This window comes from Dermacentor andersoni, chromosome 11 (assembly GCF_023375885.2).
Source record: "Dermacentor andersoni chromosome 11, qqDerAnde1_hic_scaffold, whole genome shotgun sequence".
Taxonomy (NCBI): domain Eukaryota; kingdom Metazoa; phylum Arthropoda; class Arachnida; order Ixodida; family Ixodidae; genus Dermacentor; species Dermacentor andersoni.
The window spans coordinates 101,485,062-101,508,967 of record NC_092824.1 but is presented as its reverse complement, the minus strand read 5'-3'; the positions used below and the strand labels follow the sequence as shown (position 1 = coordinate 101,508,967).

General features: G+C 42.5%; 2 protein-coding genes across 2 annotated transcripts in view; both read left to right on the top strand.

Moving 5' to 3' along the window:
* The window catches only part of LOC126538982 (neprilysin-1-like), a 43,475-nt gene extending 31,902 nt beyond the window's left edge, over positions 1–11,573 (top strand). The window contains exons 16-19 of the mRNA XM_050185669.2: positions 2,315–2,380; positions 9,288–9,374; positions 9,463–9,539; positions 11,110–11,573. Of these exons, the coding sequence (XP_050041626.2) occupies positions 2,315–2,380; positions 9,288–9,374; positions 9,463–9,539; positions 11,110–11,215 (336 nt within the window). The 3' untranslated portion in view covers positions 11,216–11,573. The remainder of the gene's footprint in view (positions 1–2,314; positions 2,381–9,287; positions 9,375–9,462; positions 9,540–11,109) is intronic.
* Positions 11,574–12,545: 972 nt separating this feature from the next.
* LOC126538981 (neprilysin-1-like) overlaps positions 12,546–23,906 on the top strand; it is a 37,031-nt gene continuing 25,670 nt past the window's right edge. Inside the window, exons 1-6 of the mRNA XM_055075121.2 lie at positions 12,546–12,639; positions 13,228–13,368; positions 15,442–15,489; positions 17,454–17,615; positions 20,316–20,405; positions 21,401–21,891. Of these exons, the coding sequence (XP_054931096.2) occupies positions 13,281–13,368; positions 15,442–15,489; positions 17,454–17,615; positions 20,316–20,405; positions 21,401–21,891 (879 nt within the window). The 5' untranslated portion in view covers positions 12,546–12,639; positions 13,228–13,280. The remainder of the gene's footprint in view (positions 12,640–13,227; positions 13,369–15,441; positions 15,490–17,453; positions 17,616–20,315; positions 20,406–21,400; positions 21,892–23,906) is intronic.

Genomic DNA, 23,906 nt, shown 5'->3' with positions numbered 1-23,906 from the left:
TCTGCCAGACTTTAGCTCAGCTGCCCGTTTTTCATCCTGACATCATGCAAGGCTTTCCGCAGTTCGCGAGCGGACAAAGAAATGTCATCCATGCCTTCCTGTGAATTCTAATAAACATAATTGAAACTGCCTGCTCCTTGACCCGTCCCCCATGGTGGATTTGGGCCAGTATTTGGAAACAAGATACGGCCAAACTGCAGTCATGTTTGCTGCTGTCTATTTGGGACATTTCAGCATCAATTTCATCTGTCATACGAGCTGGGGAAAGCTCTATTCCTGCATTGCCTTCACAGCGAGCAGCAAAAAATAGTTGCATAGGGCTCTTAATCAGCCTGGAATGAGCTGCACAGTAAAGTATAAAGTCAGAAATAGTGTAAAGCACACAAGAAGATGCATGGGTGAGCTGGTATTCTAGCTTGACTTTAAATACTCGGTAAAAATACACAGAGCGCTACAATCAGTTACAGCTGATTTCAAGTAAACTGATATAGGGCAAAGTAAGGAAACAGGTAAAATAGAAGTGAGGCGAGCTCAGGCCACAGATTCGAGGCTGTGTTCAACAGGGAATGGGTAACATTTCTTTTAAATAACACCAGCAAAAATGGTCAACCAATCCAATCTGGCAGTTTGGAACAGAGAAGGTGTATTGACATCGATACTGTCCTTCTTACGTTTTGTATCGGCCTCAACACGTTCACGCGCCTGCTGCACTCTATACAGAAAACAAACATAAATGCGATAAATGTGACAAACGCTATCCAACGGTTCGCATTTCTTAGGGACATGTTAGAACAGCACACTGAGACGTGCGGACAGACATTTTTGGGGCGATGGTAAAAAAAAAACTCACGTTTCATTGCCGGTTAACAATTCCCCTAGTTAACAATTACAAATGATTTTTTCCTTGTTTCATACAACCAAAAAAATTAACTTCGAGTCATAGTGCCTTTAGACGCGTTTCGGACGGTCAGGTAATTTTAGAATGTGCCAGGGTTACGTGGACTTGCATGCACAAAGCGAAAAGACAGCCGGTACCCCTTAAATAATGACAACAAAGAATCTCTTGTAGCGAGTGCGTCTGGCGATATACTGGTATACCATAACGGTAGCGTGGAAAGATGGTGTTATCAATGAAGAATCACGCCACGATATGCACCTAACCAGGTTTTAATTACATGCATACTTATGTCTAAAGTCAAACAGCGTAGGAACAGCTGTCATGTTGTGGAGTCGGCGCCCATTCTTTTAACTGGTCGTCGTCAAACTGACGCTATATACATGAAAAAAATATTTTCAGTGCTTGAATCGCAACTAATCGGTACTTTTTTTAGGTCTATCTTGCTAAACATTTTAAATCGCTGCAAACAGCTAGTACTTAAGGAACGGAAATTATGTCATCCACCAAATCGCATCAACTGTCTTCAACAGCTATCAGGGGCTATGAAGAACTTAAATTACTTCCAAATTGAACGAGAAGACGCGGCCCGCTTTGAAAAGAGACGCAAAGAACCAATTTTACGGACATGCTCAAGCTACTATATCTCCGCAGGTTGGTCCGCGTGCGTTAATTGTAAACACGACAGTGAACGGCCACCAAAACACAGACTAATACTAGTAGAGGAAATATTCTGCGTAGTTATCAGATGTATTGCATGTGAGACCATTCTGTTATTAGTCCAATAATGGTATGCGGCTCATAACATCGCGAAATTTACGAAGGGAACACAAGTGTTCAAAGGACTCGCTGCCGTTCAAGAGCAAGCTCAAAGGCGATATACGTACCAAGCGAAATCCATTCGCATCAGCATAATCGTCTATACGATACACACCACCAACAGTCACCACTAATAGTCAGAATGAAAACCTGATTTTGCTCCTTGCCGCACAGACATTGGATGTGTTGGTCGCTTACCAGCAGTCTCACTTTACCTGGGCCTCGCAATACTTTCTGCTCTGCAGATGTCGCGGGAAGCGAAAAATGCATCGTCCTTTTTGCGTCAATCCTGTGAACAAAGGAACGCAAAAGCGTATAATTTTCTCCTGCTGCTAAACATTTCATTGGCTTCTGGCTCATGTTCTTAATATGTACGCTTCTTTCATGGGTAATTCACATACCAGTGATATACTTCAAAAGATACGTGCGACTGCTTTAGCAGTTGCTAAGGTATCAGGACATTTCACAGTGCCGCCACTTCTGCGGTAATCTAGTTCGGTTCCAAAATTGAACAGTTGTATTTTTCTGTATTATTCCTTCTCGCAACGGTCCTCAGCGCACCTCAACTGAGTCATTAATACAACTATTTTGTAATTACAGTTGGACGGGAAAAACACGCTGGGGGAAAATATCGCCGACAATGGCGGCTTGAGAATGGCTTTCAAAGTAAGTTGCTACACGTCCTTACCAACTCCCCTGTTCAGATATTTCTGATTATGCCAAGTAATGCACTTAGGGTTAAGTGTTTGCATGCTCAGCGTTTCTAGCGCGCGACAGTTACTCGTCAATTATAAACTCCATTCGGTGGCCTTAATAGAGTCGGCAATTTCTTTTAAAGCCAAATTTTACTTTCGAGCGGCCATGCGCCTCTCTTGCTGACCGTGGCTGTCTACTGCTGCTGCTGCTGCTGCTGCTGCTGCCGTTCGTGCGTTCTCGCCGAATAGCTCACACTCGATAGTGACTTACTGGGATCCCCTCTGAAACAGGGCGGTGACAAATTGTCACCTAGCCTGTTTCGTTTATTCGGGCATGCTGTACATGTTTTTCATTCTAGCATTTTTGTATATGTCGCCATAATCTTTTATTTTCTTCCTCGGCTGTGGGATGGCGGCGCCACCTATGATCGATGGCTCACAAGGCGAAGCATTCTTGGTGTTATTAGGTCACGAACCATGTGTGTCTGCATATGTAGTGTGGTTTGCGATGTATAAATATTAGTATTCAATAGCAGCATGTTATTCGACGCATGTTGCAACGAATTATAGACAGTCTGCATATTATTTAACCTACTTACGCTCAATAAATTATACGTGTATTATTTGTAAAACTTTCAGTGGTGATTCGTTGTGTCGTGTTGGGCTCTCAGCGTCAAGGATGCGTCGGTTTCATCTAGTGCAACTGCGAATCGAAACGCGCCAAGGATCTCGACAATCTTGCTTGCGCGCGAGAAAGGATGTTCTATGCGGCTTGTCGAAGCATGCGTCGGTGGCGTTCAGCATTAGAGGCCAGATGCGTACGGAAAAGTGCATGGAACTCGGCCAAAGCTTCTCTTTAAAAAGTGCAATTTTAAGGTAGCCTGAACTTAATTAGGGGAAGGAATTCGGCTATCCACCCGATCCGCCGACTCAGTGGCAATGGCGCCATGCTGCTGTCCATGAACGACGAAAAATGGCCGACTACGGGTGGGCGCGGCTCGCTCGTTCTCGCAAGGGCGAAATACAAAAAAAGATCGGCTGAGAAGACTGCTTACGCGTGGGAATTCAAAAGCATTATAATGTTTGTAGACCTCAGAACACCATGAACCTGCTGATGTCACACGCTCATGACGTGGCCCCACCCCCTCCCCATTGGCGGCGCCGTGATGTCCCCAATGACGCAACTGTTAGGCCACACCTTTAGTAAGCCAGAACCGTGGAGCCGCCGTGACGTCGGGGAAGCGTTGTCCTCTCGGACCCCGGGGTTCGCTTCCCACACAGAATAATATTCAGTAATTTTTTTTCTTTCAAAGCCATTAATTTACTTCGTTTGCGGTAACCACTGTGAGAAATTTGACGTCAATCCGAGCATTTCCGACGGGCTTTGCTCTCTGCGCGATCGAACTTTTTTGGTGCCATCTTTCGGTCACGTCGACGCCGACGAATTTTCGCTTAGTGGGGCATATAATGCATTCGCATTAAAAACATTTTGTGCACTTTGATTCACGGGCCCATCAACGAAGGCTATGTTGTCAAAATTAATCAGGCGCGCTTCACTTAGTGCGCCATTTATAGCCCACTGTGTAGCTTCTGGTTAACACCCCCATCATTTCTCTCGGGCAGCGGTGGCGGTGGCACGTTGCTGCACAAGAGTGCTCAAACAACTGTTTTGAATTTTACAGTTCCTTCGCTGCTGTCCGTCTGCAAGAATTTCCGTATCAAGCGCGATCTGCATTCTGCTGGCTTCGTTGACGCACCGTGTGTGGCTGCCTACGTGCTGTCATCACGTGAAGATACACCCCTTCCTTCTGGCTATAAAGCTGCGCAAGTCGTCGAGAGCCTTCACACATCGGGCAGCGGTGGCGGTGGCACGTTGCTGCACAAGAGTGCTCAAACAACTGTTTTGAATTTTACAGTTCCTTCGCTGCTGTCCGTCTGCAAGAATTTCCGTATCAAGCGCGATCTGCATTCTGCTGGCTTCGTTGACGCACCGTGTGTGGCTGCCTACGTGCTGTCATCACGTGAAGATACGCCCCTTCCTTCTGGCTATAAAGCTGCGCAAGTCGTCGAGAGCCTTCACACATCGGGCAGCGGTGGCGGTGGCACGTTGCTGCACAAGAGTGCTCAGACAACTGTTTTGAATTTTACAGGTTAGTTGTCTTTTCTTACTGTTGTTAAGCTGCCAGTGCATACTGCCGCCACTGCTGCCACTGCTGCCACTGCTGCCCACGGTCTAGTGTCTTGCTTGCAATGTCATCTGAAAATTTTGATCCTTGTTCTGCATGCTACGAAGATATTATAGATGGTGAAGAATTTATGACTTGTGCAGATTGCTGTCAAAGGTTTCATATAGGGAAGTGTGCAGGGGTTGGGGAGCGGAGTTTCAAAGCAAAAAATGCTGAATTAAGAAAAGCCTTGAAATGCTTGACATGCCGATCTTCGGCGTCTCGCAGTCAGGATAGCGGCAGTGATGCATCTTCTGCTGTCCTATGCAAACGGCTTGCTGAGATTAGTAAGTCATTGGTAAATCTCACGGCCAAAGTGGATGATCTGACATCTTTGAAGGAAACCGTTTCAAGCATTGAAAAGTCTGTACAACATATGTCTGACACGTATGACAAATTGCTCGAAGTATCTAATAGGCATGACAAGGAAATCGAGCTCCTGCGTAAGAGAGTTGACGACATTGAGGCAAACCAGGACGGGCAGCAAATTCGAAAACTGCGTCAGGAATTGAACGACCTCAGCCAGTATAGTAGGCGGCAAAACATGGAAATACATGGAATGCCTGTGACAGATGGTGAAGATTTACTGAGCAAAGTAAACAGCCTTGCTGTGAAGCTTGACTTGCCCACACTTGTAGCAAAAGACATTGAAGGGCTACACCGCCTTCCATCTCAACCAGACAAGGTGCCTGTGGTTTTGATCCGTTTTGCCAACCGATCCACAAAAACAGACTGGATTTCAAAGCGCAAAGAATGCGAAGATGACATTCGATTCTTTGATAACCTGACGGCTTCTAGCAGGAATTTACTGTGGCTCGCTAAAATGAAGGCTAAGGAAATGAAGTACGCTTTCGTCTGGTCAAAGGAAGGAAAGATCTACGCTCGAAAGCAACCTGGTGCACGAGCCATCAGGATCGCTTGTGAGGAGGACATTGATAAGATGCTTTAATCACTGTTGCTGCGAGACTGCGCAGTACACCTGCTCAACAATGGCTTATTTTACTGCCGAGTCATTCACCGACATTCTAAAGGATGGTGCTTACAATCCTCGCAACACACTATCTCTTTACCACTTGAACTGTCAAAGCCTAAAAAATAAATCAGAAGAAGTAGAAGCCGAACTAACTAAACTGAACTTTAATTTTGACCTTATTGCCTTCACTGAAACATGGTTTACCTCAAATGCAGATGTCAGCGAGTTTCCTGGTTATAAACCCATTTCAGTATTTCGAGATGGAAAGCGTGGTGGTGGTGTATCTTTATATGTGCAAAATTATTTGTGCTTTGAGGTCTTGTCGGATTATTCAATTGTTTGTACTGATTTTGAAACTGTCTGCATTGCTTTTCATAGAGTTGCTATTATGGTTGTGTATCGCCCCCCTCAAGGAAATTCTGACAATTTTTTTCGCTTCATTGATTGTTTTCTGAAGTTTGCTAACCAAAACAACTGGCGTATCATTGTGCTAGGTGACTTCAATATTAACTTTTTGGAGGATAACGCTCTGAAGATTAACCTAAATGAAATAATGCTGTCTAATGGTTGTGACAATACTATTAAATTGCCTACTCGCATATCCTTGCACTCTGAAACATTAATTGATTTGTGCTTCACTAATTTCCCACCTCAGAGTTGCATATCCGGTGTTTTTTCTTCTGGAATTAGTGATCACTTGCCTTTCTTTTCACTTTTTACTGATACGACCAAATTGAACAAACGCGTTCACGCTCGTAGAGTTAATGATGAAAAGAGCATCTCCAGATTTTGTCACTTGTTGTCTACAATTAATTGGGTAGATGTATATGGTGAAAATGACTCGTCTCGTGCTTATGATATATTTATTCAGAAGCTGCTTGAATGCTATTACGCTGCATTCCCAACTCAAGCTATAAAAAAACATAGAAAGGCTAGAAAAGAATGGATGACGGGAGCACTTTTGAAACAAATTAAAGAAAAGAACAAAATGTTCTCTCGTTTTTTGGAAACGCGATGCCCGGATGATTTAGTTAAGTTTAAGAAGTTTCGAAATAAATTAAACTCAGATCTAAAGAAAGCTAAATCTTTTTTCTATATAAATAAGTTTTCGTCAATCTTACACAATCCTAAATTACTTTGGCAAGGTATTAACGTTATTATAGGGAACAGGAAGAATTGTCTTCCCTCTGAGCTGAAAGTCAATGGGGTGAATTATGCTGGAGTTTCACTTGCCAATATGCTGAATGAACACTTTTTAGTTGCCGGAGCATACCGACCCTCTGCTAGCTGTCATTCAACTCGGTCTGTTGACTCATACTTACCCTCTTGCAGTACTGAATCTATATTTTTGTCCCCTACTTCAGTGGATGAAGTTATTTCTATCATTAATTCATTCAGGAACACCTGCTCACCTGGAGATGACGAAGTTGCTGCTTTTCCTATCAAATGTGCTGTAAATATTATTGCTGGCCCTCTTACGCATATTTGTAACAGAATGCTTCTTTCTGGTGTATTCCCTAGCAAATTAAAAGTCGCGCGCATTACCGTTTTATTCAAAGGAGGCAACAAAAATGACCCAAATAATTACCGTCCTATTTCGGTATTGCCTCTGTTTTCGAAGTTAGCTGAGCGTATACTCTATAGGCGACTAAACAATTTCTTACAAGCTAAACATCTTATCTGCCCCCAACAGTATGGCTTTCAGGCCGGTAAATCAACAGAATCTGCTCTGTTAGATATTAAAAACTCTATAATTAACAATTTTGAAACTAAGCTTTTTTCTGTTGGAATTTTTCTCGACCTGCGCAAAGCTTTCGATTCTGTGCAACATACAATACTGCTCCATAAATTAAAGACTTACGGGATCCGTGGAGTGGCAAATTCACTTTTGGAAAGTTATCTAACTGCACGGATACAGTACACTCAGATTCATGATGTAAAATCCAGTTTTGGTATGATAAAATTCGGTGTCCCTCAGGGTTCAATTCTGGGACCACTTTTATTTATTCTCTATATTAATGACATTGTAAACATTCCATTAACTCCTAATATCATGATGTATGCCGACGATACTAATGTCTTTTTTTCCGGCTCCAGTCTCCAAGTACTTGAACACCAATGTAATACCTGGCTTGAGGAGTTAGCGGTTTGGCTCTATGTTAATCAACTTCAATTAAACGTAAACAAAACAAAGTTTATGCTCTTCCATCCAAAAAACAAACCATTAGATCATCACATCAAACTATTTTTTAATGACTTAAACATCGAGCAAGTTCATAGTTGCCGGTTCCTTGGTGTGTTTTTTCGTAGCGATTTGGGTTGGAGTGATCATATAAACTACATTAGACTAAAAATGGCCAGATCTATTTATGTTATTTATCGTGTTAGACATCTCCTCCCACTACAAGTTAAAAAACAGTTATATTTTGCCCTTGTTCAGTCTCACCTGGTGTATTGCAATCTAGTGTGGGGTACATGCAACAAAACTGATTCACACAAATTGCTTTCTCTCCAGAAAAGAGCTCTACGTTTATTAAGTTCAAGTTCATCTGTTGACGCTAATCTTTTCGAAACATTTCATGTTCGCAATTTCTTTCATTTATACAATTTTAGTTTGGCTCTTCACATTTTTTATAAAGTCAAACATGACTTTAACTCTTTTTCTAATACTTATAATTCAAGAAACGTTGCGTATGGTCTACGTTCCGTTGCCCTATCTACTGCAAGACCCAGAACAAATTATGGTAAACAAACAACCGATTATCAAATTATAACATTGTGTAATGCCTACCAGTCTCTTACTCAGATTGCTTTAGAAAGTTATAGTGTGTCTGTATTTAAGAAAAAACTGACGATTCTTTTTCCCCCCGGTTAAATTTCAGCTAATTCTGTATACTTAGTTTTTTGAATGTGCATATTATGAAATGTTTTGTTTATTGTTAATGGATATTTATTATTGTCTATCATTAACTATTTACTATTGTGATCATGTTTACTCATTATTTTTCTTTTCTTTTGTCCATTCGGCCCCCGTTTCCATGATGTGTGATCGGGGTTTAGGCCTTGTCAGGAGGTATGCTTGGTCTACCTCCTTTAGCCTCACCTCGAGGGCATATTGTATTGTATATAATATGGCCAAATAAACATACTACAAACATACTACATTAAATTATTCTCGTAAAATTTAGATCGCCGGAATTACAAAGTATTGGCTTTCAGGACATCGAGTGTTAAGGCGGCAGGCAGCCACATTCTTTCTTCCTTTGTTCTGAGTTATAATATCTTGTAGAAGTGCAAATGTTGCCTGAATTATTTACTAAGCATAAAACAATTGACTAGACTAGATTATGGGGTTTTACGTGCGAAATTCACGATCTTATTATGAGGAACGCCGTAGTCGGGGATCAACTCCGGATTAATTTTGAACGCGTGGGGTTCTTTAACGTGTACCTAAACCTAAGTACACCGGTGTTCTCGCATTCCGTTCCCATCGAAATGCGACTGCCATGGCCAGGATTTGACTCCGCGACCTCGTGCTTAGCCGTGCAACAGCAAATCCATGAAGCAACCACGGCAAGTGTATCAAACAATGAGCCACACATGCCTGGACTGGATGAAGGAGTGAAATATATTTTATACCAGTATAATAGTAGGCAAATAATTGAAATTGCTTTTTACAGGCCTATACCGCTCTGAATGACGACACCCGGTTAAAAACCCTCGAAGACATTTCGGGAAAGAAGCTTTTTTTCATTTCACGGGCAGTGGTATGAATCCTTGAATTTTTTTTACAATAAGATCGCGAGAGATTATTAGCCTGATACAATATACATATCTCATACTTTTCTTATGCAGACACGGTGCAGCCTACGGACTACGGCTTCACTCAGGATGCAGATACAGTACGATCCACACAGTCCGGCTCAGTACAGGCGAGTAAAGCTATTCACAAAAATTGTAACACTCTATGCACCACTGTCATGCGTAAATTTATTTATTACTTCATTAGCAGTGCTGTCTGCAGCGTTAAAATGGACCGAAAGCCTGAACCTGGAACGACTTTGCTGATGAGAAAATGCAGTGCAACAAAAGACAAGACAAATCGGAATGGAAGACGAAAACAAAAACTACTTGCAACTTCTTGATAAGGCCTTATTATATAGATATATATATATATATATATATATATATATATATATATATATATATATATATATTAGTGCCCGGCGTTTTGACCGACCGTTAGCGCAGGGGATGGACTCTCAGCACGAACGGCATTCCAATCCTCTACTGCAATGTGTGTGCGTGGGTGCGTGTTCAATACGCGATAGGTATTGATTTCAAATCCCCGTGCCGCCGGAAACCCGGCAGCTTTTTGTTTTTCTAGTGGGTAGAGATGTACACCGGCCTCGGCTTCTTGTGGGGGTTCACATCACAAAAGGGGGCCCAATAGTGATTTCATGTGTGGTCTGCGGGCGCCTCTTGTTTAACCGTGGACGGCCTCGCTGACGAGCATCCACGCGGTTGTGGGAGGCAAGCGATGCCTCAGGTTAGCTGCCGGTCAAATAGGTACAAGCGTGCTCCCAGCCTGGTGCTTGGCCATTACGGGACCCCAACGCTTGGAAAGATGCGCTTGGCCCCAACGCGAAGGTGTCCCACCTGAATAAAGTTCACTTGAGACGCCGCATGGGAAATTGGCGCGATGGGAGCGGCCTGAAGCTCCTTCCTTTCCAAGCTTTCAGGATACCATAATGGCCCAGCAAAAGGTCAGGCGCGCTTGTACCTATTTCATCGGTAGGTATCAGACTGCAGCATTTGCGTGTGTGTGAAACCACTCACACGCTGACGGTTGGCAAGGCTTATTCTTGAATATAGCATACCCTAACTCGTAGCAAGCATTGAAACGTCGTCATAATGTTGACCACCATCGCTCCGAACCAAGCCATCGTCATCCATTTCTTTTTCATTATTTTTTTCTTACCTAGCCTTTGTGCATGCGATCAGTGGAAGTGATTATTTGCACGTAGGAGCTGAATTCTTGCACTAAGATTTGGTGCAGGTATGTCAAGGCACGCAAGCAAGCTATCCGGAAAGTTTGGTCATCAGCTAATCTTATTGCAGAGCAAATGTTAGTGAGCTTAGATACGAACATGGAAACGAGCTCTCCGCTGATACGCCTTTCGCCATCGTAACGCCTACACGCCGCGATTCATTACCATATGTATAAACGGAATGGTTACTATGCCGCGTCGGACGTAAAAAAAGAATCGCGGTATGCGCAAGCTTATAACTTAGGAACAATAAATGTGTCTCTTCATTTCATTCAATGATAGTAAGCTAGAAATTTCGCTCGGGCCAATTTTTCTTTTTCAATCAGCTATTTTTGCGGTACCGAGTGAGAATAATGTTTGACGAGGCAGAAAGATGAAGAGGGGTCAATTACGTTGTTGTTTAAAGACATCTTTGGACTAACTCCCTGACAAATGTTCTTTATCCTTACAGAATGAACGAACCAGTCAAGAACATGCAAGCTTTCGCAAGGGTGTTCAACTGCAGTGTTGGCTCACAGATGCATCCAAAACGAAACAATGCGTGCACTTTATGGTGAACACAACGTAAAGCACGCCAATGATATGAAAAGAAGTATGAATGTGTTAGCCTTGCGGTAAAGGTCGTTAATAAAAAGCTTATTCCATCCTATCAAAATGGTCTGTCGTATGCGAAACACGCAACGTACTTATATATGAGTTCTGTGGACAATAGTTGTATGTGGGGGGTATTTTTCATAATTATGTTACACATTCGAAGCTATGATGCACAAAAAGGAAAAAGCAAAAACAAAAAAAAAATAGTACACATCTAACGTACCTGTAGGAATCCGTGTGAATGCAGTTCTGCGGAATGTTTGGCAACTAATATCTCGAAACTAGTGTGATGCCGAGAATTCATCTCAAATGGATCCTCCTTGTGAATTAAACGGCTCGAATTTTTAAATTGCAATATTAGTCATAAGGTATTTAGTTAAAAACTAATTAGTAAATTTGTGGTAATTAGTGAATTATGCACTTTTATTTTTTCTGTAACTAATGTCCGCATCTTCGATTAGACTAGCTCATCAAATACAATTGTGTTATCTGCCATAGTCAACCTTTAAAAAACTTTCAATGTGTTTGTTGAAACACCCGCCGTTCTCATTCTAGTCTCATTCTAGTTCTTCATACGATAACGCGACAGATGGCTTACAGACAAATATGTAAAAAAAAAGCGGGTGAAAATTGTATCCATGATTTAATTTAGCATGCACAGGCAACACTGCAAGAGTGTTTGAATGTTCTCGTAAATAAGGGACGTGTCTCTCTGTCTCTTTCTTCTTCCCGTGTTCTGTGCATCACTTTTCCAATTAGGCCAAACCACTACGCTTTCGAAAGCATTGCCTTAAAATAGCGACCTTGTACAACTTCTAACTATGGATTCAAATACGCACGAGTACCCTAGAGCAATCTACAAACTCATTCACCTAGCTCCGGTAGACTCAACGGCAGTAAGGCTCTAGACTTATTTGCGACCAACCCCTCAATGGCTTCGACATTATTACAAAAATAACAAAACAGGGCGTTCGTATAGCGACCCGCATCTGTGTCAAAATATAGCATTCCTCTTCAGAAAGCCGTCCGTGTCTCGTAACTCAAGATATCGAAGGATCAAGTGGCTATTGATTCGCAAGAAAAGTAGAAAGATCTAGCGCTGGCCAGACCTAAGGACTTGTAATGCCGTGCCGAAGTTTTCAGGCCCTTCAATGGCACTTGTTAAAACTCTTACACACTCGTGTTATGTCAATCCTAGTACGGCCCACACGGATCTTGCTGAGCCTTCCGGTACTGTTAGCTATAGCGGATGCTAAGTTTCATCAATATTTATTTATTGTTCATTTAGCCGTTGCAATAATTCAATCAAGGTTTTCCGAGTGGTCCGCTTCAGTATCGATCGATCCGTGGGGCAGTCGTCCTCCAAGATTATAACGAGGCGCCCCTGGTACGTATAATGCATTTCTCATTGTGAGCATTTTTTTTTTCATCTGTAAATCATTGCTTATAGTAACCTAGCATAGTTTAACTATGCGTGTACGCTTTAATAAGCACATGATATGTTAGTTGTCATGACTAATAGGAAATCATATCATTAACAAGAAAGCTGTGGCTCTTGCATATTACTGCACCGCGATAACGGTTGTAAGGTGCCTCAAAATGTATAGACATTCATATTAACATAACAATCTCCGGCACCTAACAGTGCTTTCACGCACATGTATGTCATGGTAAACCGGCTGTAAGGCGACGGATGGAACGAACGAGCAAAAGTGAATGTAAAGCCACGCCAACAAATCAAAACCTTTCATTCGGTTTTATGTTGCCTGTATAGATACCGTCCGCAGACTTTTCTAACGCAAAATAAAAAGTAGCCAAGTTTATTGTCACGAAACCAAATAAACTTGACAGATTAGAGCAACAACTCGACAAGCAAGAGAAGACGAATGAGAACAAATACATGGAAAACATTTTTCAGAGTGCTATTAGTATACAGCTCTTGTGACTATGTCTCTTTGTTTTGTTTTTGTTTAAGGGCGAATGGACATGACGCCTTGAAAGTTACGGAGAGAAATTGGCAGGCTCATTATGAACGCTCTATTACTGGGTGTAATTGTCTTGCTTGGACTTTCACAAGCAGTTGTAGTAAAGCACTATACAAAGCCATCAATAAGAGGTGAGGAAAACTATTGCTTTTTTAATGCGCGTTAGCGGACCAGTTAGGTCGTATTTATGCTTACAACGGGCAGAGTGACAAGTGAAAACAAGGAAAGAAAACGACACTTACGAAAGCGATACCTTAAACTATGGTTTTCTCGTCGTCAATTTTCCATATTTTTCTCTGTCGTGCTGCACATCTTAATCAAGACTTCTTGTCGTACACGTGAAGAGGGAGTAATTGAAAATCTACACCGATTTAAGCAAGACGGGTCATTATTCCCAAGTTTAAATATATTTTTTTGTAGATGAGTCACACACATGCATATTCTTACAAAAGACGGCGCTTTCACAAGTTTGAGTTCTATTTGAAACCAGCTGAGCGTACAAGTAACATATTCAGAGACACATGACCATATCAAAACTGCATAGGCATGCGCGGATGTGTCGCATTTTCAGTTTTTGTCTCGGTATCATTCAGCTCTATAACTACTCGATTGAAACTAAAATAGTTAGGCACGGTTTGAGTGTTGGCATTATCTCACAGTCTTATGTGAAAGTTTTAGAAAGAAGGCAGCTTTAACCCTCCAGCGGCCATACTGGCGCCCATTGGGAAGAGGAAAGCACGGCTTGAGGCAAGCACAGCGAAGTTTGTTGTACGAAGGGAGAAAAAAGTTCGAGCTCGCTCCTCCCTTTGAGTGATTTTTTTTTTTTTTGCGTACTACTTGTCTCAAGCACACTCCGGCCTCGGCGAGCCACAACTCATGTACCAGTCGGGGTTCTAGCTTTGGTGTCCTGGAGGCGCCGCCTCTAAGACGAAATAATGATACATTGTTACAACTAGCACAAAAAAAACACGTTTAAACAAATATGATTACGCCCAGACACCAACGTGTGAAGCTAGGTTCAGCCCTGCCGTGTTCTGCGATTTCGGCAACTACAGTAGGAGCCTCGCCGAGTATAGTACCAACTCTCACAGAAAACGATGTTCCTGAAGAATAGTACGAGAGAGCATGACGTCAAATGGGCAGTTTCGACGAAGAAACCACCTATGACGACACGTCTCCTCTTCTTTCGGAAATATGTACGCATCGACTCTTGTGTAAAGAAGGCGCTCCCTAGTTTTTAGATCTTCCAAAAAATGCTTCGATCGTGGTTGCCTTTAGAGATTCTCTTGTCGCGATCAGCCCCCTTCAAGCGCTTTCCATGCTCTCTCAGCTCCAGTCCCTGCACACTCATCGGATAGAAATGAGTGCTTGCCTGTCATGTGGTAAAGGCCAATTTCTTTATGTTTTCTCTGAATAGGCTCCTAGTTTTTTGTTTCTTCCTTCACGCTGGCGCACACCACTCCCATACAACGCTACCCATAGTAACCAGAAACGATTGTATAGTAGCTTCGTTCGGCTACTCGGGCGGCTGCATGTCTCCACATAGAAGGTTTCTGAGAGAAGAAAATTGAGGCTGTAATTTTAGTGTACCCTCTCAAAAATTTTTCAGGTAAACGACTATTTCAAGGTAAACGACAACATGCGTAAGAAGTTTTCAGATTCAATATACTAGTGGCCGTAAGCTTGTTTACTTCGTATGTAAATACCTAGTGCGGCTTAAGTGTCCGATATTCTCATGATTACGCTGGAGGTTTGCAATGGTGTGTGCACCTACAGAATGCGAAAGCGCATGTTCTGGTCTGTGAGTTGTGAATAGTTTAACACTTCATATAGCTCACCTGCCCTAACAAAAGAAATAATGAGAACGCAAGAACAAGCGCACTGCACTACGGCGCTTGCCTACAGTGAGCATCGTGCTGTTTTTTTTTCTGTTGTTTACTGTCGGTAAATTATGAATCGTAATACTTCGCACCAGGTAGCCAACCGTTCTTGGTTGTGCTTTTAATTATACAGCATTTTTCTCTGTTACATGTCAGGGTCACTAATATTGATGAATGCTGGTAAAATACTAGCCAGTTACATTTGAATAGACAGAAAATAAGGATACATTTTGCCCGCCGATGCAGTTACATCATAAGCTCATCTGAACTATTCTCTCAAACTTCGAAAGAGGTGTAACGAATATTATATTCTTAATTTTTCAGAGACACCGAAGAGAAACGTTTGCCTGAAAACGGTGTGCCGAAAGAAAGGTAATTCAAGTAAATTAGGCACATTTAGCCACATTGGCCCAATATTCTTGTCTATAGCCTTGTTTTTTTAATTATTCGGTTCGTGTCGACTCCGTGATATCATATTGACATAAAGTATACTTGTTGATCTAGATGGACCACCGTCTATTGAGGAACAAAAATTAAGAAAGAACGATGCCAAGTTAGCAATGCATAATACGCTATAAAAGCTCCATCCATTAGGTGAGGAAGACATAGTTCAATCATATTATAATGCGCCAAGTTCGAATAGCCATTGAAGTGCAGCGCGGCTTTACACGCGAATCAGGAGGCTGTAGCCATCGACACCGAAATTTGAAGTATGCAGTATTCACGTGGTACAGCAAACCATTGACGCATTCGAAAGTGAGCCCTTAGTACTGCGGTTGAACGTTACGCAGTGATCGTTCAGCACGAAGCTGGCAGCGGACCACAATGTTCTCTCTTGATTATGGGTGTTGTTGTATACGATCTGGTTATCTAATTTCCTCTTCCTTAGCTGTTCCCCATTAGAGTGCGCTTCCATCTAATTTTTTTTACCATTCGTAGGTTATCTTATCCCCAAGCGTTATATATCACCTATTGAAATCTTTTTTTTTTTTTTTGCCGGTCGTCTATTTCAAGCTGACGCGGGTACGTCGTACGTAACGGTAATTATATACCGTATGCGCATGAGTAAAGGAAAGAAGCGAGCGCAATATTAATTTCATTTATTGCAGAGAGCAAGGTTGCCCGCATTTATGAAGAGTACGCACCCGGCCGTCACGCAGCATGGTCACTGTGTTGTGTCACGTGACGAGCATGTTACGTTGCGGTGACGTTGTCTCCATTCAGCCTCCTGCTTCACGCCCGATGCCATGCTGCGCTAGGCGCGAATCTTGAAAAGGTCGCATTGAAAGGCGGCTTATTTATTGATCTGTTGCGCCCTGGAGGAATTGAGGCTACATGCCGCAATTCGTACGTGTGAGCACACCTTGTTTTGCGGTAGGAAAGTTTCGTGCTTTGTTGTCTTGTGCGCATACGGCAGAGCAGCAGAATGCTCCATCACTGCCTGATGACGGTTTCGTGATGGTAGGTAATCTTCCGTTATATATAAATAATTCGTGTCGTACTTTGTAATAAAAATGAGCTTTTAAGGCTTAGAGTACACTGAGCACATTTAGAGTGGTATTTTGGCAATAACGACGGTAACAGTGAAATATAAACGAGCACACGAAAATTTTTCACCGGACTGCCATCGATCTAAAGGAGATAACGAAATGCTCCGCTCAATACACTTGTTTTCAGAGGATTTTAACGTTCTAGATAGAAGAGCTGAAGATAGCTGAGTACAGCCTTGGAAATCAATGAGCTTTATTCAGAAAACACTCGGAGAGATATTGCTGAAGTAGGGGAAAATCAATGCAAACAAAGAAAAAAACCGTGAAATTGTGTTGAAGCTCGCAGTCCCAAGTTGCGGGGTGGATGTCCTAATGAAAAACCCATGATAAAGAAAGACTGAAAGCCTACTTAATTGCTATCTGAACGGTACATTCCACCAAAATAAGTGGTATTTGATGGACAGGACGGCTGTGTATAGGAGGCAAAAATAATAGCTGGTTTCTTTTCAGCAAAGCCTAAATTGAGGAGGATTACAAGCGTTTAGGGCAAACAACAAATATTAAAGTAGAAACGGTTATCATTAAAATGATTTGCTTAATATCGGTGAAACTAAAGCTAGTCGGGCTTTAGCAAAAATAGTCAGCATTCCGAGGCAGCCTAAAACATTGAGCAAATAAACTGCACCGTAATTGCACTATTCTTTTTTTAGTGGAAACCAGCCAGAAAAGAAAGAAGCAAATGACAACACTGCGCATATATTCTACGCAGTCTTCTGAAAATTTATCTCGCGTGAGCGCTAGATAAATACCTCACTGGAAAAAGAGTGATAAAAGCTCGAATTTCAGCGGCTGAAATTAGGAGGAGCTTGAACACTAAAGCTGACCCTTGCGAAGACTTCTACGAATTCGTCTGCGGCGGATGGAACAAAGCGCATCCCCTTCCAAAGGACGCCGCTCGTTATGGGGTATTTCAAGAGCTCGACGAGCAGCTGAACAAAGAGCTTAGAGGTAAGTGTCACTAAAAATGCAGCCTCGATTTTTTGCTAGCATCAGAGTCAGCGAGTCGATTTGGCATGTGTCATTTCCGATTTCCTCAATTAAGTGCACGAGAAACGCAAAAAAAAGTTATCCTTACGTTCAACATACTTATGAAGCGAAATTGCTCTATTTAAAGAAAAGTTGCATTACATCATCTACTATATGAACCTGATATTATATTCATGGCATCAAACCACTGCGGAAAATTGTCGAAGATTCCTCTTATGCATATTTCCACAGTTGTTGGGTTTCTGATTTAGTAATTCAGACTTTTTATGTCTTTCGAAATTTTTCGCAAATATGTGCGGCAAGCACTAATGAAAAGCCTGCCACCTGCATCCTGTATGATCTCACTGAATTATTTGAATGAAATAATTTTTTTTTCAAGTGGGTATAGCAGGTTGCCTATTCCTGTACATCTGCCCTTCAGGTGTGCTTCGATTGGAAATACCCGAGGCCACCTTCCTATTAAAAGAGAAGTGAGCGATTTAGAAGTTCAATTACACTGCATCGCTTTGTAGCTAGACATAGACACACCGAATGAAATCTTTACGCAATATACCAATATATCAGTTCATGACGGGAAGTACAAATCTCCATTTTTCACATAAATTGTTCTCTTTTCAGTTATACTCATCAAAAATAAGGTCACCGTGCGGCATCATCCCCTAGATAAGTATAGCAATAATTAGCGCGCCAAGTTTTATGCAATAACTGATATTGCATAGTAGCACATGTATCTTGTTTCCAGCAGCAAGATTTCACTTATATGCAACAAAACGCACCCCGCCCCCCTTTTGTTGCATTTCTAATTCCACTTACTTCCACCTGCTTCCAAAAATGCCACTTAGGCGAAGTCCTTTCAAGACACCAGCGCCGTCTGCTGTGTGTCGTCTCGGCGACAATTTTAGAGCACAGGTCTTGGGCGCCCGTTTCTACGTTGAGCGTCGGTGTCCCTCGTCGTCCCTCGTAAGTGAGCGCGCAGTGAAGGAGGAAAGAGCGAACGCGGAGCGCAGCGGGAGTTGAAAGTGGAAAGACGGTGATATCGAAGAGAGTGAGAGGAGGACAGCGGGGAAGGAGAGTATGGCGAGAGGGTGAGGAAGAAAGCGGAGTGCCACACGAGACAAGCAGCGAGCGCTATGGAAACAATGCACGGACGTCAGCTTAGGACCCACCGCGCCACCGCCGATAGAGAATGCGCTACGCGCACGCCTAGCGTTACCGTGTTCCCGCTTTCTTTCTGAACGAAGATCGACACAGCCGGTGGAAATGATTCGCCTGTCGCTGCTGCCAAACGATCTGCCCGAGCAGGGGCTCAGCAGCGCCGCCAGGAGGACCCTCTCGTTCAGAACCAGTTCTCTGCCACAATATATTGCGAATGCTAAACACCTAAACAGCTACGCTGAAGATTCCCGTTAGGGAGCATGTAATCGTTGTTGTGCTTTTTTTTGTGACCGAGATGAATGTGACCGAGATGAAGAGAACTTCCGAAGTCCCGCACCCGATACCTCAGAACACTGAGCGGCGGAATCGTAATGGTTTTGGCTCGTCCGCACGGTAATAAATATACGAAGGGTGCCATATAACTTATACATATGCCACACTTAATGTGTCCATTTCGACAGCAGTCCTATGTACATCGCAGATCACATAATGTACCGAGCTACCGATATAGTACTTAGGAAGGTGTCGTAAATACTATATAAAAGAACTCTGGACAGACTTGAACAACAAACGACTCCTTGCCTTTCATGTGGAATGGTGACAACCGTGAACATTTGATGGCACTAAAAAAAAGGAGAATAGACGAATCCTTAGGGTCCTACGCACAAATTTTTAGGGTCCTACGCACTTTTTTTTTTCCTGCTGGTTGATGTACTACATTGGTTTCGTTGTGTGTATCATTAGGTATGAATGTACTACTGCTATTCTTGAATAGTCTCCAATCATTATGTACTCATTTATTGAATGCTTTAGTAGTGTTAATTGATGTGACTTGTTGCTCACCCCTGTAAAAACCCCATGGTGGATTGACAGTATTCTATAAATGAATAAGAAATAAATAAATAAATAAAATGTTCCTTTCCCACCTCATACTATATATGTCTAAACAAAGAAGGTCATATTATGTTTTGGGCAGGTTTGCGTTTGTTATTCTAATGTATTGTGCGTAGTAACGCGTAGATACGTTCGCAGTCTCGTCTGTAAGGCCCAACTTGTGTCCGTGTTCTCAGACTTTCTTGTGTACTTTGGTTTCTTTATGTGTGTTTCTGTGTTTCTGGGTACTCTCCTGTGCTTTACTTCGCATGTATTTGTGTTTTTCAGTGCTGTTATAGTATTTTTTCCTGCCCTGTGAAAAGAAGTAACCGTTCCAGCTAAAGGAGCCTAAAGGCGCCAACTTCTCTTTTAAATCGACATAAAGAAAGCACGTGCGCTGATTACAAGTGCTCTCAATCTTTACCATATATTAAAGCCCATCTGCAGCTATAAAATGCTAATGTAGAGAGAAGACTAAACATGCTAGTAGTGAAGACCATATAAATATTAAACATGTGAAACCCTTACAGGTTAGATAGCTCATAGTGGATGCTCTTACGTTTTACCTCACACCGATATCTGAAGTTATAGGTCACTATATCCAACGTATTCTTTTGCATTGGGCTGTTTCAGCAATCCTCAGAAAGCCTATACACTCAGGAACAAAACGACAGAGCGTCAACGAAAAAGCAAAAATTGCATATCAATCCTGCGCATCAAACGGTAGGCCATTTATACATTTCACTTCCCACGTTTCAAGTGTGTAATATCATCATTCTGATTTTTAATAACCATTCCAAGCAAAATCTAATAAACGAGTTCCTTTTTCTGTTCGCTTGTGTTTCAGCAGCACCTATTGTTTGGTGAGAGAATTTGATTTCTGAAGCAAAACCTTACTTGGTGTTACGGAGCGTGTCAGCTAATCAGAGCTGTGGACAGTAGTAGGATTTATGTTTCAAGCCTTAATGCATCATTTACTGCCCGTCCACACAATCCATGATGAAAACAAGCATGAAGAGGGTTTTTCAATATGTGACCTGAACTGCGCAGAAAATCAGCACTTATGCTCGCATATTTCGTTCTTGCACTGTGCCTGTATTTTGCAGAATTGCTGCTCTTTTCACCCCTACGTCGTCGTTCTTTCTGGTGGAATTTTTAAAGAAACTTACATGGCGCCAACCATTGAACCCATCTTTGCCTACGCCGTAAGAGTGATAAGTTGTACCAGAATGGCCACTTCGGAGAAATAACACGTGGTCACGTCCTTAAACCACATTGGTCGCTTCACTTCAAATAAAACTTGTAAAACCTTACCACATTAATAGTCGAGGCTTACAGGGCTACAGTGTCATGCAAATGGCATGCTTTACTTGCCTGGTGCATGGCAAATTGTAATGCTCTACAAGTTTACTAAATATGGGGCAACATATGAGCAATGATATACGAGCAAACCCTCTTGGAAAAGCTCCCTGCGATTTTTTCGAGGATAAAATTTTGACGCCACTGATTCCAGTGCTTGTACCTGTTGCCGTATACCCAGGCCGTTCTTTCTTTTACATAGTATAAGCTATATGCAGCCCCATTAAATATTCATGACAGGTGTAACACTCGTTAGAATTCAAAATACGCTAACTTGATGAATCCAGCCTTTATGGTGTGAATTCTAAATAATCTTGAAAGACATAACATTGATCATTGTCTCTTGCGCCACGTAACAGGTAATCCTGGACAAAGAGGCATTTACTTTCTTGGAAGACTTCTGGCGAAAAATGGATTGGGAGCATGGCCCTTGGTCAGTACGGCGACGTGTACAGAGTCACATAGCGACCAGACGGAATCTGACAATGGCCGCACGACGCCTTTAACGGAGTTGACAACGATGCATACTACAGAACCTGCGACCATGTTCGTAAATTGGACTACAGAGCCGACACGATCAACCATCCACTATACATCCACATGGACGACGCCGACAAATACCGAAATTTATTCTACAGAACCTAGAGAGGAGTGGACAGGACATATGACCCCTCCTGCTCCACACGCGACGGAGTGCAATGATACAACAACCCGTCCAGGAAGCACGTCAAACGAAATAAAAGTCCTCCTCCCAGACTACAAGTACGTGCTGCTGACAACGGGAATGTCTTCACTCTTCGAATGTTCTATTGCAAGAGATCCTGAAAAGCTCTCGTCACATATAATAAGGGTAAGCTTTATTTCCTTACTCTGGGAAGAACAGTAATGTGACGCGGGCTCCCTAGAAGAGGTTCCTGACAGAAGTGGTGCTGTCTTTAAATTCTCACTGGACTTTCTGTCTTGTGATGAACCTTTCAGCGGTGAAAATATAGTTTAAGCTGTTACTATGGTCATACATGATCACCAACGATGGGTGCCTTAAGCCATAAGAACAGCCAAGAGTTGAACCAGGGCAATGGCAACTTTTGTTTCACAGTTCGACTTTTTACAGTGGCTATCACGTGCGATCGCATGACATTTAGTTGATATCGATGCATACACACATCTAAATGTTATTGACAATGCAGCAGTATAAATTTACTTGATCCTTGTCTCAGGTTTGCTTGAGCCTAACATGGAGTGTCGTAAAACTTTGAATTGAAGATTAAGTGGAAAGTTGGGCTAGTTGGTTAGTAATCATCATACCTTGCTGATGAAGCCGCGCACTGACACGGACACAGTGAAGACATATGACATATATACATTGTCGTCTTTTCTTGTGTGCCTTCACTGTGTCCGTGTAAGTGCGCTGCTTCACCAGCAAGGTATGATGAAGATTAACTAGCACGAAAAGACAATGCGAGAATAAAACGCACCCAATACAATTGGTGTTTCGTGTTCTCTTGTGCCTGGTCCCCTTGCGCGGTTTAATCGCGCAGTACTACCATCTGGTTCATCAGGTCACCACTGCGGTTTCAACAGCATAATAGAATAAAATCAAAACACATATAAAATATTGCAGAGAACCTTCAACGTGCCTCGTTAATTAAATGCTCGGCACAACAGCAGTTGATTATTTGTTTTGTAATAAGGAGCCTGTACAAGTGACTAGACTGGGGAACATGACAGGAGTTAGTAGTGTGTACTATCAATGCCTTGTCACACTAAATAAATTATAGATATTTGCAAACATGTTCAATTTACGAAATGCAATCTGTGTGGAACAAAAGTGGTTGAGCGTCGAGTATTCCTTCCGCCGAGCTTCTTGACACTGTTACGATATGGGACTATTCATATCATTCCATGTGAGCTTCCCTAATTGTAAAATTCTAATCCCGTTTCACATTAGTTCCAACAAATAAATGAAATGTGCTTCTAAAGTATCAAACATGTCAGCAGAAATACATTTATTGACTAGGATGTACGAAACCTTAATCCCTTTCAAAGTAGTCGCCTTAGTAATGCGTGCAGTTCTCCCAGCGCTTCCGCCATTGTTGGAAACACTTCTGGAAAGCGTCTTTTGGAATGGTGATCAGCCGGGCCATCGCATTCTGCCTTATGTCTTCTCTTAATTGAAATCGGGTCCCTTTCAGGGGCATTTTCAGTTTTGGAAATAGCAAATCGTCACATATAGCGACGTCGGGGGAGTAGCGAGCCTGACGACCCACAGGAATGTTGTGTTCGGCAAAGAAAGTCGGAATCAGATGTCCAGCAAGGGCGGCTTCGTTATCATGAGGGAGATGCCAAGTTTTTGCGGCTCGCGTATCCGGTCGTTTGCACCACACGGCATCACAAGGGAGACAAGGAACCTACTGGTAGTATTCCTTTGTGATGACTTGGCCTTGTTGGGCACACTCATGATGTATTAGGCTATGGGAGTCGAAGAAAACGGCCGACATGACCTTGGCATTGCTGCGTAGTCGCCGTACTTTTCTTGGCCTCAGGGATGTTGGTCGTTTCCACTGTGACGACTGCATCTTGGTTTCTGAGTCGTACCGATAAACCCACCGCCCATCACCTGGTGTTCAGAAAGTTGGCGTTACTGTTTGCATTGTCTATCAGGTCCTGTGCAATGTTGAGACGGAATTTCTTGCGTTCCCTTGTTAGCAGTTTCGGTACGAATTTCGTGGGCACCCTCCTCATGCTCAAATCCTCGGTCAAAATTGAATGTACTGATCCAATCCTTACCCCTATCCCGTTCGCAGGTTCTCAGAGTGAGATGCGACGGTCCTTCGTGACCAAAGTCCGCACTTGCTCATTGACATT